At 38.3% G+C, this 16,826-nt stretch overlaps 1 protein-coding gene across 5 annotated transcripts in view; it reads left to right on the forward strand.

Annotated features, from left to right (window-relative positions):
* Positions 1 to 16,826, forward strand: part of rptor (regulatory associated protein of MTOR complex 1) — a 460,420-nt gene that overhangs the window by 184,580 nt on the left and 259,014 nt on the right. For all 5 annotated transcript variants that reach the window (XM_062970816.1, XM_062970817.1, XM_062970818.1 and 2 more), the window contains one exon: positions 1,678 to 1,853. In XM_062970816.1, coding sequence (XP_062826886.1) covers positions 1,678 to 1,853 — 176 coding nt within the window. The remainder of the gene's footprint in view (positions 1 to 1,677; positions 1,854 to 16,826) is intronic.

Raw genomic sequence — 16,826 nt, forward strand, 5'->3', positions numbered from 1 at the left:
CTACTTGCAGAAGTCAAGAGAAGCAGAGGCTGGTGGATAGCTGTGTCTAGTTTCAACAACAGCACCCATTGGTTAAGCTAAGAGAATTTACAGAGATCACAAAGAAGAAGAGTAGATTGCTGCTTAGATTAGCACGAAGGAGTAACTTTTGAGTGGGATGGTCATAGTGGAAACCTAAGGATCCTGCTGAAAACTATTCAGGTTTAGAATGTTCCTGGTGTGACTCTGTGCATGCGTCAGACCCATTTGTTCACAACTTGCCATTTAAGGAACAAAAACTAGAGGAAAGATACATGTTCTTTTATTATTTTTCCCTTTTGTACTTTGTTGCATACATTTTATTGTGTTTTATTTCAATTCTGTGAGTTATTATTTGTTAGTCACCTAAAGTATTGAAGATAGAAATATGTGATTTAAATGTTCAAGAAATTATGTAAGATTTGAGGCTTCCACTCCTTATCTTTGTTTTGATCTCCTCCAAGTTATGAGAAATACATGAACATATAGTCATGTATAAGTCTTTAAATTTTGTCACAAAATCACCCCACCCCCCACCCCAAAAAAACCAAAAAACCGCTGAGTCCATTTATTAATGGGTCAATGTAACTTTATCTCATATTACAAAAGGAAAACCCCACTTCTTTGCCCTTGTGTAGAGTGGCAAATATTAAAGGTTTAGTCTATCTCATGAAAACCTAAAAGAAGAAACAACTCTTTTGGTGCTTAGTTGAGAGAAAGAATCAATGAGCGGGCGGTGGGATTTTCTTGCCCATGCATTCAAAAAGTTGGAAGTGGCACTGTGAGAGTAGAGGGGGCTACTGCCTTTTTTTGAAGTTCTTCTGGGATGGGCTAAGCTTTTGTCTTTCACCTCTTTATTCAGAGAAGGGGTTGGTTCCCTCTTTGATAAAAGTGAATATTATACCTTAATTCTTATCAAAATGTATTAAAAGGTCTTTTGTAGTGCTGACATCTTTCTCTTTCCCCAAAATGATCCTCAACTTATCTCAAGGGTCACATCAAAATCCTTGTTCATCTTTTTGCATTCATCATGATGATATGTTGGAGCAAAGTTACCTTTTTTTTTTTACAGGGTGCTATCTGTGATTCTGTAGAAAGCCAAAGGAAAGCTGGAAAACATCTTTATGATAAACATTTAGATATAGACTAGAGTTAGTGAGTTCTGAATTATTCTTGTATATCAGTATTGTTAATGATTGAATCACTGCTGAATACTATTACAGTAGAGTCTCACTTATCCAACACTCGCTTATCCAACGTTCTGGATTATCCAACGCATTTTTGGAATCAATGTTTTCAATATATCGTGATATTTTGGTGCTAAATTTGTAAATACAGTAATTACTACATAACATTACTGCATATTGAACTACTTTTTCTGTCAAATTTGTTGTATAACATGATGCTTTGGTGCTTAATTTGTAAAATCATAACGTAATTTGATGTTTAATAGGCTTTTCCTTAATGCCTCCTTATTATCCAACATATTCGCTTATCCAACATTCTGCCGGCCCATTTATGTTGGATAAGTGAGATTCTACTGTATTTTCTATGCTTTGATATCTCTCAACTGTTTGTTTTGACACATATTTCTAGGATGTAATAGATAAGCAGTAGGCAACTTACCCTCTTTTTGTTTGTTTGTTATTTCCTGTGAAGGTGGCAGCAATTAATCCAAACCATCCACTGGCTCAAATGCCCTTGCCTCCTTCAATGAAAAATTGCATTCAGCTGGCAGCTTGTGAAGCTAGTGAGTTGCTGCCAATGATCCCTGACCTACCAGCCGACCTGTTCACATCCTGCCTTACTACACCAATCAAGATTGCACTGAGATGGTGAGTGGCTTGTCTTTCGTATCAGTGTGTTTATTGCACATTCTATGGGTTGTGCATATTGGGTGATAGACTTGTTGACCCAGATACTTTAGCTGCTCAAAAAAAAATGCACTACTAAATTGCAAGGATTTCTGGTATTCAGCTGTGAGAGTATCTTATTAAGCACACTTCCACCTTTCTTACTTCGATTATCCTGCTGTTTATTACATCTTCAGTGGATATTTAGGTTGGTTCAGATTAAGGGATTTACTGTAGTAGAAATTAAAGAAGTCTGTCTTTTCACAAATCAGAAATGCCATATGGTGGCACAGTATGTTGTATCAGCAGATGATTTTTCAGACAAGCTATAAGGCTGATCCTCAAGTTCCTCTACCTGTTTATTGCAATGAGGTGCTCCTCATTGGTATTGTACTTTGAGAGTTGGTTTGCAACTCCCATATGTTACAAGGATGCTTTAGATAAGCTGGTTAATTAATGGTATATTGAAAACAATTAGGAGGCATAAAAAAGAAGATAATGAGAAGGGCTCTGGCTTCCTGTTAAGGCTGAGAAAAATAAAAGCGAATTTCAGGATGTTTAGTGTGCCGAAACAAAAGAAACACAGACACATGTACACACACATCTGACAGCTCACTGTTTTCTTTTATTTAATCTGTTTTTCATGCTACAGTGCAGTGCAGAACAGGGATATATCTGTTAATTCTGTTTTTACAGAAAACTACACTGATAGAAGAAAACTAAAAACTTGGCTCTGCGCCCAGGCATTCAGCGAATAAGCTCATTGGCTGATGTAATCGGGTCGCAAATCTGTAATTGTAGCAATTTTGAATGACTGAGGATGGTGCAACATCGCTGCCTTGCAGCGTTTTAATTTTTGTATATTTTTTATCATGTTTTAATTGTTTTGTTTTATAGTATATTTGTTGGGGAGAAGGGTGGGGTATAAATGCATGTAATAAATAAATAAATAATGGTTTATTGTACTTAGGGTAGAATGCAATTGCTATCCAAATATCCATGTATGTAAAATTACTATACATATCTTTGTCCATATCTGGGCAATTCTACACTGTACAGTAGATTGCAACCATATTTTTGGATTTTATGCATTTATCTTAAAACATAGATGCACACAGTTTTATATTTGTGTATTTCAAGGAAAATATATTTGCTGCAAAATACAGTGATATAGAATGTTTCCTACTGCAGTTGAGTGTACTGTCACCAATCAGGTATGAAGCACAAAACCACAGCTGGGTGCATTCTATAAATGTTGTGTTTCCTTAGATGCAAGAGTCTCAATATTGGACTGTTTTGCACATTAGTGTAAATTATGGAGCTGCAAGTATCTGGCTTACTGTGGACAAGTATTAGGCTGTTCAAATGTACATCTTTTCCCATTGCTCTCACTTTCTTTAAGAGGTCAAAAAAAGCCATGGTCACTAATCCATAGCTGCTCAGCCCCAATTTATCATAACATCTGAATTTTGCTGTAGCAATATCTCTGACTTTTGTTCCCTGCAACAAGGGGAAAATGCCAAGAATAAACTTTGGATTCTTTCCAGCGGCAGCTAGTGGTTTCCATGTCATAGGGCAGGGCAGTGAATCCGCTACATTTAGTTTAGTACAACTAGTCTGACTTTTTATCCAAACCAATCAGCACCATTGAAGTCCAAAATAAAACCCAGAATGGTTTTTAGACTGAAATCCCACTGACATGGAATTGACCAGCTGCTGCGGATTTTCTCTTGCTTATTGTGAGAGAAACAACACAGAGTACCAGCTGTTGACGCATTTAACACAAATTCATGGGCCAAAGCCTGGATTTGTTGTAGCTGCTCTCACTACGAGTGGGAATGATTGGAAAACAGGATCTAGAACACTGATTTGTATAGCAGGCATGGGCAAAGTGCAGCCCTCCAGTTGTCGTTCGACTGCAGCTCTCATTCCCCCATTAAGCATAGCCAATGATGAGGAATTCTGGGAGTTGAGATCCAGCAACATCTGGATGACTGCATTTCTTCAGTCTGTGGCGCAGGCTGGAGAGCAGCTGCAATGGATCACTGCAATGAATCACTCTGACCAGGAGGTCATGAGTTCGAGGCCCGCTCGAAGCCTATGTTTGTCTGTCTTTGTTCTATGTTAAAAGGCATTGAATGTTTGCCTATATGTGTAATGTGATCCGCCCTGAGTCCCCTTCGGGGTGAGAAGGGCGGAATATAAATGCTGTAAATAATAAATAAATAAATTTCCCTCTCTTGCTGTGTAGATTTAATATTCCTAATGAGGTACCAATATGTTAGAAGCATATGTTGAAGAGAGAGCAACTGAAGGCCATTATCTTCAGAATAATTACTGTAGAATAATCTTGCTAACAAGAAATTTAGGAAATAAGTAGCTTTAAGGTTGTAATATTAAAGGTATTGTGAAAGGTATATGCTTGGTAACATATTTCTTTCACACTTTTGCTTGGTTATTACTTGATATCACTAGAGCAAACTGTGATCTGGTGATCTTATCCAGGTTTCAGGTTCCACCTCCCCCTAAGGAATCATTTTTTGTCATCTTTGGTTCTGAATAAGTAAGATAGAAATTGTGATGGACCCTTATAATTGTCGTGAGTCCTATGAAACCATTAGTAAAGTAGAACTCTTTACAGAGAAATGTTAGAAGTTATGAATGTAATTATTTTAAATAATAGAATAGTATGTCATTGACTTTCTGTTCCTTATGTTTCTCAAAAGATAGGTGAGTGACTGCAGAGTGTATTCATAGGCTGCTAACAACAAACTGCAGTACCACTTTTATAATGATATCAGCATTCCCTTGAGGTTCCTCCTTTATCGCAGACAATTCTTGTAATTAAAAGACTGTTTATAACTCTATCCCAGATGCAGGAGGGAAATATAAAAATAGGTCTTTATTTATAAGGATGTCATACATCCTGTAAAAACTGAAATGTAATTTCACCAAAAGGTTTACATTTATACTATTGACCTATGAAAAAGTCTCCTTTGGCTGTAGAAGTGGTTATCTTACCGAAACAAGGTGGATATATGCATTTAGCTTTCTTTCATCCATAGCCATATAATTACTGGGCTGAAGTAAGTTGAACAACTTGTACCTTGTTCATTTTTGTTATCAGAACTTGAAGCTGACAGCATTAAAACAGGTGTGAATCAGAATCCAGAGACTTTATATTTGTGAATGTAAATGTGACTGCTATTTTTGCAAATTTCAATCTCATAGGAAGGAGCTAAGTCTGTCTGTATTCCAAAAAAGGCAGACATTCAGTGTCCCATACAGTATAAAATGACATTTAAATAAACTTCAAAACAGATAAAATATTACATGTTCAGGTGATCTAAATTCAGTGTAAATTACATAAATGATAGCTGCAAAATCTTAAGAACAAAGATTAGTTTACAAAGCTCACAAACATTGAAATGTATATCTGATGGATTATTTAGGGTCTCCCCAATTCTCAGTATTTTAAATGAGGGAAGGTTTGTGTTGTCAAAGGCTTTGATGGCTGGAATCACCGGGCTGCTGTGAGTTTTTCGGGCAGTATGGCCATGTTCCAGTAGCATTTTCTCCGGACATTTCGCTTGCATCTATGGCAGGCATTCTCAGAGGTTTTTCAGAGGTCTGTTGGAAATGAGGCAAGTGAAGTGTAGCTACTCATGCTAATCAAGCTTGCTAATTACAACATTCACACTTGCTTTAAACAGACATGGGTTCTTTCTCTCACCCTGGAATTCTACAGATATATAAATATAAATACACACACACTCCACTTGCCTCATTTGCAACAGACCTCTGAATAAATCTCTGAGGGTGCTTGCCACAGATACAGGTGAAATGTCAGGAGAAAATGCTTCTGGAACATGGCCATACATCCCAAAAAAACTCACAGCAACCCGAGAAAAGGTTTGTTTAGAGACTGGTTCCCATCTTCATTCAGAATAGCCTGCTGATTTCAAAAAGACCTTTTAACCAGCAATGCTATGTCAGCCACAAATATTTCATTTTGTTTATTCTAGGAACAAATGTAATTGTATAAATGATTATTACTGCCCCTCTTTCCTTTTTCAATTGGTAATGTTTGGGGATCTAAATTGTTTGACTTTGCTTTTCCCTCTCAAGTGGGCAGCTGATGGAGCAAATGTTTACAACACAGTACCAGTGTGTCCTTTTTGTTGTGTGAGGTTTTGTTTGGGAACTGAAAAGAGGAGAAAGAGATCCCAGGCTGTTGTTTTCAGCAACAACCAGATGACAACAACATCAACAATACTTTTTATTTATTACCCACCTCTCCTTTTGGTTTGAGGCAGGGGCACAACTATATAAATAGAACATCTATAAAATCACGTTAAAACATAGTTAAAATGCAACCATAAAAGCATATATTAAAGCATATTTTAACATATTAAGATACCTGAGACAAAGGTAAGGCAATCCTGTAGGCAACCTGGAGCCAAACCATGTAGCGCTTTAAAAGCCAAAACCAAAACTTTGTACTTGGGCCGAAACTAACAAAATGAAGTTCAACAGGGACAAATGCAAGATACTTCATTTCGGCAGAAAAAATGGAATGCAAAGATACAGAATGGGGGACGCCTGGCTTGACAGCAGTATGTGCGAAAAAGACCTTGGAGTCCTCGTGGACAACAAGTTAAACATGAGCCAACAATGTGATGCAGCAGCTAAAAAAGCCAACAGGATTCTGGCCTGCATAAATAGGGGTATAGCATCTAGATCCAAGGAGGTCATGCTCCCCCTCTATTCTGCCTTGGTCAGACCACACCTGGAATACAGTGTCCAATTTTGGGCACCGTAGTTGAAGGGAGATGTTGACAAGATGGAAAGCGTCCAGAGGAGGGCGACTAAAATGATCAAGGGTCTGGAGAACAAGCCCTATGAGGAGCGGCTTAAAGAGCTGGGCATGTTTAGCCTGCAAAAGAGAAGGCTGAGAGGAGATAGCCATGTATAAATATGTGAGAGGAAGTCATAGGGAGGAGGGAGCAAGCTCTTTTTCTGCTGCCCTGCAGACTAGGACATGGAACAATGGCTTCAAACTACAGGAAAGGAGATTCCACCTGAACATCAGGAAGAACTTTCTCACTGTGAGAGCTGTTTGGCAGTGGAACTCTCTCCCCTGGGCTGTGGTGGAGGCTCCTTCTTTGGAGGATTTTAAGCAGAGGCTGTGGATGGCCATCTGTTGGGGGGTGCTTTGAATGCGATTTTCTGCTTCTTAGCGGGGGGTTGGACTAGATGTCCCATGAGGTCTCTTCCAACTCTACTATTCTCTGATTCTATGATTTTATGATTCTACTTTGCCCAGAAACTATGAGGTAACTGACAACAAGTGGAGAATTTAGTATAGGGATGATATGCTCACTCCTAGATGTTCCTGTAACTTGTCTGGTTGTCATGTTTCAATGGCGGTGTCATGTAGAGATTTTTGCAAGATAAACAGAAAGTGTAAACATGAGTTTTTCCCCCCAGTACATAGTTATAACTATTGCACTAAAAAACATTTGATCACTGGCAATGTCCTTGTGCTTATATGCAGACAAGCAAGAGCCTAACCTATTTGCAGTTTAGGACACCAAGGAGCTTTTAGGATGTTTTAGTTATTATAGTTCAGAAAAATAAATTTTAAGTAAAACTAAATAACCACTTCCTCCTCTGTTGGCCAATGTGGAAAGAAAAAAAAAAGTTCTTACAGTTCCTCTAATGTCATCATGCACCAGGACTTCAAATTATTTCCACAACTTTTGAGAAACATAATCTACAAATCAAGTGAAATACATCATTTCCCTTATTTTGACATCTATAGCTCTTTTGGGCTTTCAGGTCATAATTGTTCAGTGTAGCATTGTATATAACCTGCCCATACAGCAAATAGAAAATCTGGAAATGTTGAAAGGATATATTTGAAAAAGTAATGGCAAGACCCTAGGGAAAATATACACTACCAAAAATCAGTAAGGAAGCAGAAATGTGGGCATGAGAGAAGAACTTGAGTCTGTCCTTTAAAAGCATTTCAGTCTTGTTGTTTCACAGCAATGATGGGGGATTTTAAAAATGTGGTATTAAATTTGCAATGTCTGTCATCTTCTACCTTTCACGCTCATAGGAATGGCAGTCCAAAAATATTGAGATGTCCACTCATTCGCTACTCATATTTTAGTGTTTTTATCAGTTGCTCTCTCTGAACAGAGAAGTATTTAATTGTCCTTTAGTATTAAAGCATATACATACCAGTCCTTGCAGAAGGGTGAGAGAAGATATCCTTGTCGTCAAGTCAATGATGATGTTCGCTTGTTGAAAATAGTTGTCACTATAGAATAGGGATCATTTGATGTTTGCATGTCAAAGAAAGTCAATTTTGGGTAAAAGGTGCTGTGATAATTTGTAGAGGGAAAGATACTGCTTGCCTACCAGATCTGAAAAGGATGTCTTAAAATTGCAGCTCGGTACCAGATAGATAAAATGATAAACAATTTAGGATTGTAACATCTCAAAGTTAATACTTCTGGCATCTCAGTGCATTGAGTAAATTCTAGTACTGGATCTGATAGTCTTATGGAATATTATGTTCTTTTTCTGTCTCTTGGTTTATGGTACAATGTAATGAAATTTATATAACTTCAATTTCCTTTGGCATCATTCTGTGAATGAAGAGTGAGTAAATAATATATTGTTTTATTGGAGTCAATATAGTATGACAAATAAACCATGACAATACTTAAATCTAGTTATTATATTCATTCTTTCAAAATCTACATATTGCTTGAACGTAACTCAAATAATACATTGGGGAACTGGGATCTAAGTAGCGATTGTGATATGTAAAGTATCCTTGAAGATTGTTTATTTGTCTAGATTTCCTATGGATGTTTGAATCATTTTGCTATGCATTTAGCACATATCTGGTCATTTGTAATTATTGAGGAATGTATTGTGAGTTTATTGTATTGTACAGTGATTTTAAAATGGGAAGAACAAATTTGTATTTTATTGTTTCATTACGCATGTATTATATTTCTTTACATTCTCTCCCTTCTTCTATTTCTTTCTCTGTTACGCCAGCTCCACTGGCTGCCGATTTGCTGCCGAGCCCAATTCAAAGTGCTGGCTTTAGCTTATAAAGCGCTAAATGATTCCGGCCCAGCTTACTTGTCCGAATGTATCTCCCGTTATGACCCACCTCGCAGTTTAAGATCTTTGGGAGAGGCCCTGCTCTCGATCCCACCACCTTCGCAAGCGCGACTGGTAGGGACAAAAGACAGGGCCTTTTCAATGGTGACCCTCCCTAACAAGATCAGGCAGGCTCCCTCTCTCCTGTCCTTCCGCAAAAAACTGAAGACTTGGTTATGGGACCAGGCTTTTGAGAGATAGATGCAGCATTAATGATTGTGAACTCATGACAAAGAACTGACAGACTTGGATTGTGACTCAGATTACGCCTCTGAATGTATATTTATATGGATGTTTTAACTTAATTCAATTTTAACTATTATTATTGTTGTATTGTAATTGTTTTATATACTCTGTTTATATTGGTTGTAAGCTGCCCTGAGTCCCCTCTCAGGGGTGAGAAGGGTGGGATAGAAATGTTATAATAATAATAATAATAATAATAATAATAATAATAATAATAATAATAATAATTATTATTATTATTATTATTATTATTATTATTATTATTATTATTATTTATCCAAATCATTTGCAAGACCCAACAGATTGCCTGGAAAATATCTATAGTATTTTGAAATGATTTGGACCACCTCTGAATATTGTGTGTTTAGAAAACCCTGTGAAATTCATGAGATTGCCATAACTTAACAAGTGATTTAAAGGCATGTGTGCGCATGCACACATACATAAATATACACATGCTACTGTAAAGAGGCAGAACAGACCATGAAAAACGTGAATAACTATTTTACTTACAAATGAAATCTTTCAGAAAAGCCAAAGTTTGGCCTTTCTTTTGTCATCAAAGGGATGGTCATGTAGACTGCTATATAACTTGGACTGATGACCAATATTTTTCTACTAGAGTGATTTTTTTGGTTTAAAACAAAAATTGTTGTCTTCTAAATACAGGAATTTTTTTAAATAGGGGGTTAGTTGCATCTTGAGAACTTAAAATAAGTGCTTATTGTATTTGAAGTCTAGTAGGTCTAATACAATTGTTTACTACATTTGCCATCAGTAATGAATACATTTCATTAGCACCCTATAGCCATCACCTTCTGTTATGTTCAAAAAATCCCGAGCACATAATCCCAATATGTGAGAAAGACACGGCAAAAATCCACTTGGCATATAAAAGGCAAAGATGAAAAAAATGAGCCAGAGATATCTCTTTTTTATTGTGCCTGCATTCACAATTCCACAACATTATTCTTACCATAATGAGTGTCACTCAAGGGAGTTACTACAAGATGGGCATTTTGATTGGACTACATCCTTTTAGCATGGAATGCAACATAATTTATTTTCATTTACTTTTTCTTTGAGTCATAGAGATGACAATTGCAAACATCAAGTAAGTGTAGTGACATGTGATGGTACATGGTAGTTCTCCAAATTTTAAAAATATTACCTGAAATTTTGAGCAATCCTGTGCAAGTTGTAGTTTATTGCTTCCATATCACAGCCAGTGAAGGCATGTAGACCACAACCTGCATTACACATGCTCCCAGAAATTCTGCTGGAGCTTTATACTAGTGTAGTGGTCCGGTACTCCAAGTTACTTTTTGGAGTGTAATCAGACAACATTACTGGCCATTTAGAATTCATCTGGGGGTGTCAGCTAACACCATTTGGCTGAATTGTAATTAAATCCTATGAATGAATGACAGTCCACGGTGCTGTACCCATTTCTATAGAACTAGAGATGTCAGAGGAGAATGGGCAGGCTAACTTCTTAGAACAGAGTCATATTGACTAATGAGGGTTCCACTTTTGAGGTGGCCATTTGTTTTTGTTTTTTTCAAGAATTCCCTTTAGCTCACTCAGACTGTCTTTCATATTACTCATCTTTCATCATTTCTCTATGTAGCACAACTGTAACCTGTAAAGAATTTTAGGGTGAACGTGCTTTATTATAACCAGTTTCAGGCACCAGTTATTTACATTTCATTTTATTTAAACAAAGAAGTGATACGAGTAAAAAAGCACACACACTCACATTAAAAATAATAAATAACAATAAACTTTATTTATACCCCACTCCCTCTCCCTGAAGGGACTTGGGGCAGCTTTCAAAAATACAGGAAAAGTAAAATCATAGTGGTTATGTTGCTGCTGCTATTGTTTGTTAAAAGCCTGAAAAAGATCTCCACAACCAACAAGAGGAACTGAAGCTTCTGTTGCAACTCTGCACTAGACTGAGAGAGGACAATACTAGAAGGGGTAGGGCTAAGTGGTTGCATGAAGACAAGGATCAAAACATCCTTTAAGGATATTGAACCTCCCAGTCATTCTTGTTGGTTCTATATTGCCTCTATGTGTGTGAACACTTCAATAAGAGTTTTCTGAATGCTGAAGATCTTTTTTCTTTTTCCATGGAGAATAAAAATGCAAAGATTTGGTTTTCTCTTTATATTAAATTTGATTAAGAGTGCAGTACTTTCACAGAAGCTTTGTTTTAGTTAAGAATGGTGGGCAGACACTACTTAAGCCATTTATCTCAAGGCACTGAATGTAATTATGATGAGCGAATAACCCTATGGTGATAAAGGTCACAAATTTTAATATATCAATCTTCTCTCCCAAATGTTCTCCTCCCGTTGCAGGCATTTCTTGGGAACTACTACAAGCCCAGTCCATGCATCTTTGTAAAGCTTTTTATATTTGTAATGCCTTAAGCTTTATAGTTACCTAGCCTTCCCAGCCAACCTTATTATATCCAATGATTTGTGGCTTGCATGTATTCCAAGGGCTATAGTGTGGAGAACCATTTAGAAACTAATTTGACCCAATGTTTGAAAATTGCTTATATAAATCAGGGATTTTTTTGGATGGTACTGTTGCTACTTGGCTTTTGCTTTGTTTTTCTATTTTTATATCACCTGGCTCCTGCTCAATCATAAAGTTGAGACAGAGAAAATCTGTGCTTCGAAATTAGTACCCCTGCCATCTTTAAAAATGATGTTTGGCAAAGGATTGCCATATATATCTGTTGACTGACATCTAGCAAAATCATAGTAGTTTTATTGTGAAAAGATAAAAAATATGGTACTAGGAAACAGTTCTGGTTTGTATAACTTTGCATAAAGGCATATTTTTATATGTGTTGAATGTATCATAATCCATAAACCATAATGCATAAACAATAATCTTGAGATTTGATGGAGTTCGGAGATTAAAGCAGGAGAGTTGGGACTATGCTATGCAATGGTAGATTATTGACCTTGAAATGGAAAGAACCAAACTACAGTAAAGTCTCACTAATCCAAGCCTCGCTTATCCAAGCCTCTGGATAATCCAAGCCATTTTTGTAGTCAATGTTTTCAATATATCGTGATATTTTGGTGCTAAATTCATAAATACAGTAATTACAACACAACATTACTGCGTATTGAACTACTTTTTCTGTCAAATTTGTTGTATAACATGAAGTTTTGATGCTTAATGTGTAAAATCATAACCTAATTTGATGTTTAATAGGCTTTTACTTAATCCCTCCTTATTATCCAAGTTATTTGCTTATCCAAGCTTCTGCCGGCCCGTTTAGCTTGGATAAGTGAGACTCTACTGTAGTACAAGAAAAGTGATATCCTTTGCAGTTTTGGAGGTGTTACAAATTGCACATAGCTGCTTAACAGAGACCTTTGTACATAAAACATCTCAAAGGATCTGAAATATGAGTTGAGAGCAGTTTGCCAACTTTTTCCCATGCACCTTTGAGTATGTTACAGGAAGCTGGCACTGATATATATTTGCCAGGACACATCTCAACATAGAAACTGCTTGAGGATATTTTTAAAAGGCCATAGTACTTTCTCTAGATACTGCTTTTACTTTTTAAATGCAGTCCAGCTCTTATTTTGAGAAAACATACCTGGGCTGAGTTATATGGGTACCATGGAGACTGAATCATTCTCAAGTGAGAAGTATTCCCTTACCTCATAAGCTACAGGTTCTTATGCAGTGCTTCATTGAAGAAGTCAGCTGCTACATGCTGCTGTCACCTGAAAGGCCAGAGGTCCATTTAAATTTTACATTACTTGGAGATTAGTGTTTAAAGATCATTGCTTCTCACATGACTTCATGACAAACTTGCTAATAATGTGAGCATCGGACTTTTCAATAGACGTTTTAGAACATTTGCTGTTAAATCCTGAGTCACTGCATAAATTTCATCTCTGCCAAAAGTAGGTCACCAAGATTCTGCAATTGTTACAGGTGAAGAAGAGCATTGTGCATACCAAGCAGTGAATGTTAAAAGCTTCCAAAGCCCCCTCTTAATTAGAAAAAAAGGAATCAGTTATAACCCCCCTCATCTGTATTCAAAAACTGATTATACTGTGGTAGAGCATTACCATATATACTCCTATAAATTGAACTCATATATAAACTGAGGGCAGGTTTTGGGCTTAACATTGTGGATTGTAAAACCCCCTGGGTAGGTTGAGGGTTATTCTACAGGGAGGAAAGTGCCACTGCTGTCTCAGGTTGCTGATTGCCGCTGTCATTGTCCTACCCAGGGATTAAAATGCCAGAAGTGGTGCCTTGATGGGGAGAGCTATGGGAGCTACCTCATTTTTGCCACTCTACTCAGAGAAGGAGATGGTTTCTTGTAAAATAAGAATTAAGGTACAGTTATAACATTGACTGATGAATGAGTCGACCCAAGGTTTTTGGATTGATTTTTTGACTAAAATTTCAAGGCATATACACACACACACACACATATATATATATATATATATATATATATATATATATATATATATAAGGCTTGCTCAAAGAATTCGATTTCCCCGTTTGTCGTTACTAATTCATTAGTTTTGTAACTTGTGAAGCAATATTCGACCTAGATTGTTCAGTCGTGTGGATCCCGCGGTTTCGAACCACGATAAGCCCTTTTTCTAATGTCGTCGTTTTTTTTTGTTAGGAATACAAGCTTTTGCAAATCACCCAAACTTGGTTCAGTGCACTGGGGCAACCTAGCGTGTTGTTTCCACCTTGTGGCCAATCAGAGAGCACGTTTAACCCAGGGGAGGGGCTTGTACGTCCTGAATGAAAAGAGCGAGCACAGGGAGCCTCGTGGCTCATTTGGCTCGGGATCTGCAGAGAGAGGGTGGTGGTTGGGACTGAGATTCCAGGCAGGCAGGCAAGATTGCTTCCTTCCTTGGCTGAGCTAAAGAAGACCGGGAGAAAGGGTGGGTGGGTGAGGACTGAGGAGGAAAACGGGTGGGTTAGGGTGTTTTTTCAAAGGGCCTGTGGGCTTTTTTCCCCCACCAGCTTGGCATTTGCCATTTGCCCACCAGCCCTGCAATTTTCCTGCTGCGCCATATTGCCTGGGTGCGGGGTGGGCTTTCGTTTGATTAGGAAACTTTTCTTTGCATAGGCATTAAAGTGAGTTGCAAATAGAAGAAATCAAATATTCCAATTTTCATTTTGCAAAGTCTGGCAAAACTCCCCATAATCCACCAAAAAACAACTTGGGCAAAAGGGAGGGTGTATTGTTTTCTCTTTCCTCTCTTACCTGAGCTGCTCAATTTGGGCTTGCTGCAAATCTCTTTCTCCTATCAACCCTAGCAAAGTCTGGCAAAAGGTTGCAAGTCCCATCATCCTCCGCAATACCATTTGGCTTGGGCAAAAGGGAGGGTGAATTGCTTTCTCTTTCCTTTCTTCCCTGAGCTGCTCAATTTGGGCTTGCTGCAAATCTCTTTCTCCTATCAACCCTAGCAAAGTCTAGCAAAAGGTTGCAAGTCCCATCATCCTCCGCAATACCACTTGGCTTGGGCAAAAGGGAGGGTGAATTGCTTTCTCTTTCCTTTCTTCCCTGAGCTGCTCAATTTGGGCTTGCTGCAAATCTCTTTCTCCTATCAACCCTAGCAAAGTCTGGCAAAAGGTTGCAAGTCCCATCATCCTCCGCAATACCACTTGGCTTGGGCAAAAGGGAGGGTGTATTTGTTTTTGTAATTTGTTTATTTGTATTTGAAGGACTTTCACAGTGAAGGAACCCCTATTGAACAGGAAATAACAATTCAAAAGCAGGAACAGATTTTTGCAATTATTAAATAAAGTTTTTAAATATGAACTATGAAATTACGCAATAAATATTAGGAAAGGGCAAATGCTCTGCAATTTAGCAAGCAAGCAGGGTGGATTGTGTTCTCCCACTGTACCAAATTTGATCAGTATAGCTGAAAAAATGAGTGCAGGAGAGCCCCATAAAAGCCCCCCCCTTGGGCTGTTTTGGGCCACTGCACATGCGCGTCCGCCATTAATGAATTACTTTTGAAACTAACGAATTTTCGTTAATTTCGATTTTTTGGGGGGGAAAAATTCGGAAATGACATCAGAAACGAAACGCTACCCCCCCTACTTTTGAAACGAGTTTAGAATCAATTTTTTCGTGGATTGCTCAAGCCTTATATATATATATATATATATATATATATATATATATATATAGTACATTCCAGTAACATGTCATGTCTTAGTTGTGATCCGCTCCATTTTTATTTCTTGGGTTGTTTCTGTAACGAGTCAGATGCCAGCCAATATAAATAACTCAGTTTATTGCAAAAAAACAACACAAAAGAGCCTAAGAAGCAACCAAAAAAGGGCTCAAAACACTTTCTCTTCAGTGTGAAGTAACAATGTCCAAAAAGAACTCGAATAACCCAAACTCAGGATATAATCTGGATTATCCTGGGAAATAATCCAGATTAAAGCAAACTTAGTTGAAAAGGCTGGGAACTCACTCCACCTGCTGGTTGGAGCTAAACAAACACAGGCAAGCTACCAGCAATTACCCACAGTGACCAACGGCCACACAATGCCCCAAAACGTAGTTAAAGCTAAACCACGTCATAAAGGAGAACTCACAGCCGCCACATCCGGTCCACGTCATTAGGAAGAAGTCACAGGCATCGAGTTCCAGTCCAAGTCATCAGGGAGAAGTCACGGTCATTGAGTTCCAGTCCAAGTCGTCAGGGAGAAGTCACAGTCACCGAATTCCAGTCCAAGTCATCAGGGAGAAGTCACAGTCACCGAATTCCAGTCCAAGGTAAACACAAAGAGCCAAAGCGACGGAGGCAAGCCGGCAGCTAATGCATAAAACCAACACAGGACAATGCAGCGCAAACCCACACAATGCCAGCCCCCATTGCCACTAAAAACCCAGGTTAACACTTAAAAGCAGTCCCAAAGCAGTCTTCCAAACACGTCTTCTGAAACAGAGATCCCAAAAGCGCCCAACAAACACCTTGCCAATTGCAAGGCCACATTAGCAACAAACTTACTTTTATTTACAAGTCCTCCTCAGAACTTGAGCCAGCTAACGCCCCACCCACAGCTGAACTTTGGTGCTGCAAATCCTCACCAGAGCTGGAGCCGCCCAACGCCCCATCTCCAGCTGCTGCCCCTCTACAATCTCTCCAGCCAGTCCACCTTCTATCCAAACCCATAACTCCCCAGGATCCATCTGTATCTTCTCTGTGCCATCCCTCAAATGTACCACTGCGTGTGGGTTCCTCAAGAATCTCCCTGATCTCCTGAACCTTAGTCCACTCCATCACTTCACTCCCAGAGTCTGACATCCCATCCTCCTGACTCCCAGCCCCATAATCCCCTTCAAAGCCCTCAAAGGTATCATCATCAGTGGGCTCCATAAGTATTTTCCGGATTCTCTTCCTTTGTTGCTCCTCATCAGAGTCTTGCTCACGAGCAGTTTTCCTGCCTCTTCTAATACAACTAGTAGGATCTCTACTT

The sequence above is a fragment of the Anolis carolinensis genome, chromosome 2, assembly GCF_035594765.1.
Source record: "Anolis carolinensis isolate JA03-04 chromosome 2, rAnoCar3.1.pri, whole genome shotgun sequence".
Taxonomy (NCBI): domain Eukaryota; kingdom Metazoa; phylum Chordata; class Lepidosauria; order Squamata; family Dactyloidae; genus Anolis; species Anolis carolinensis.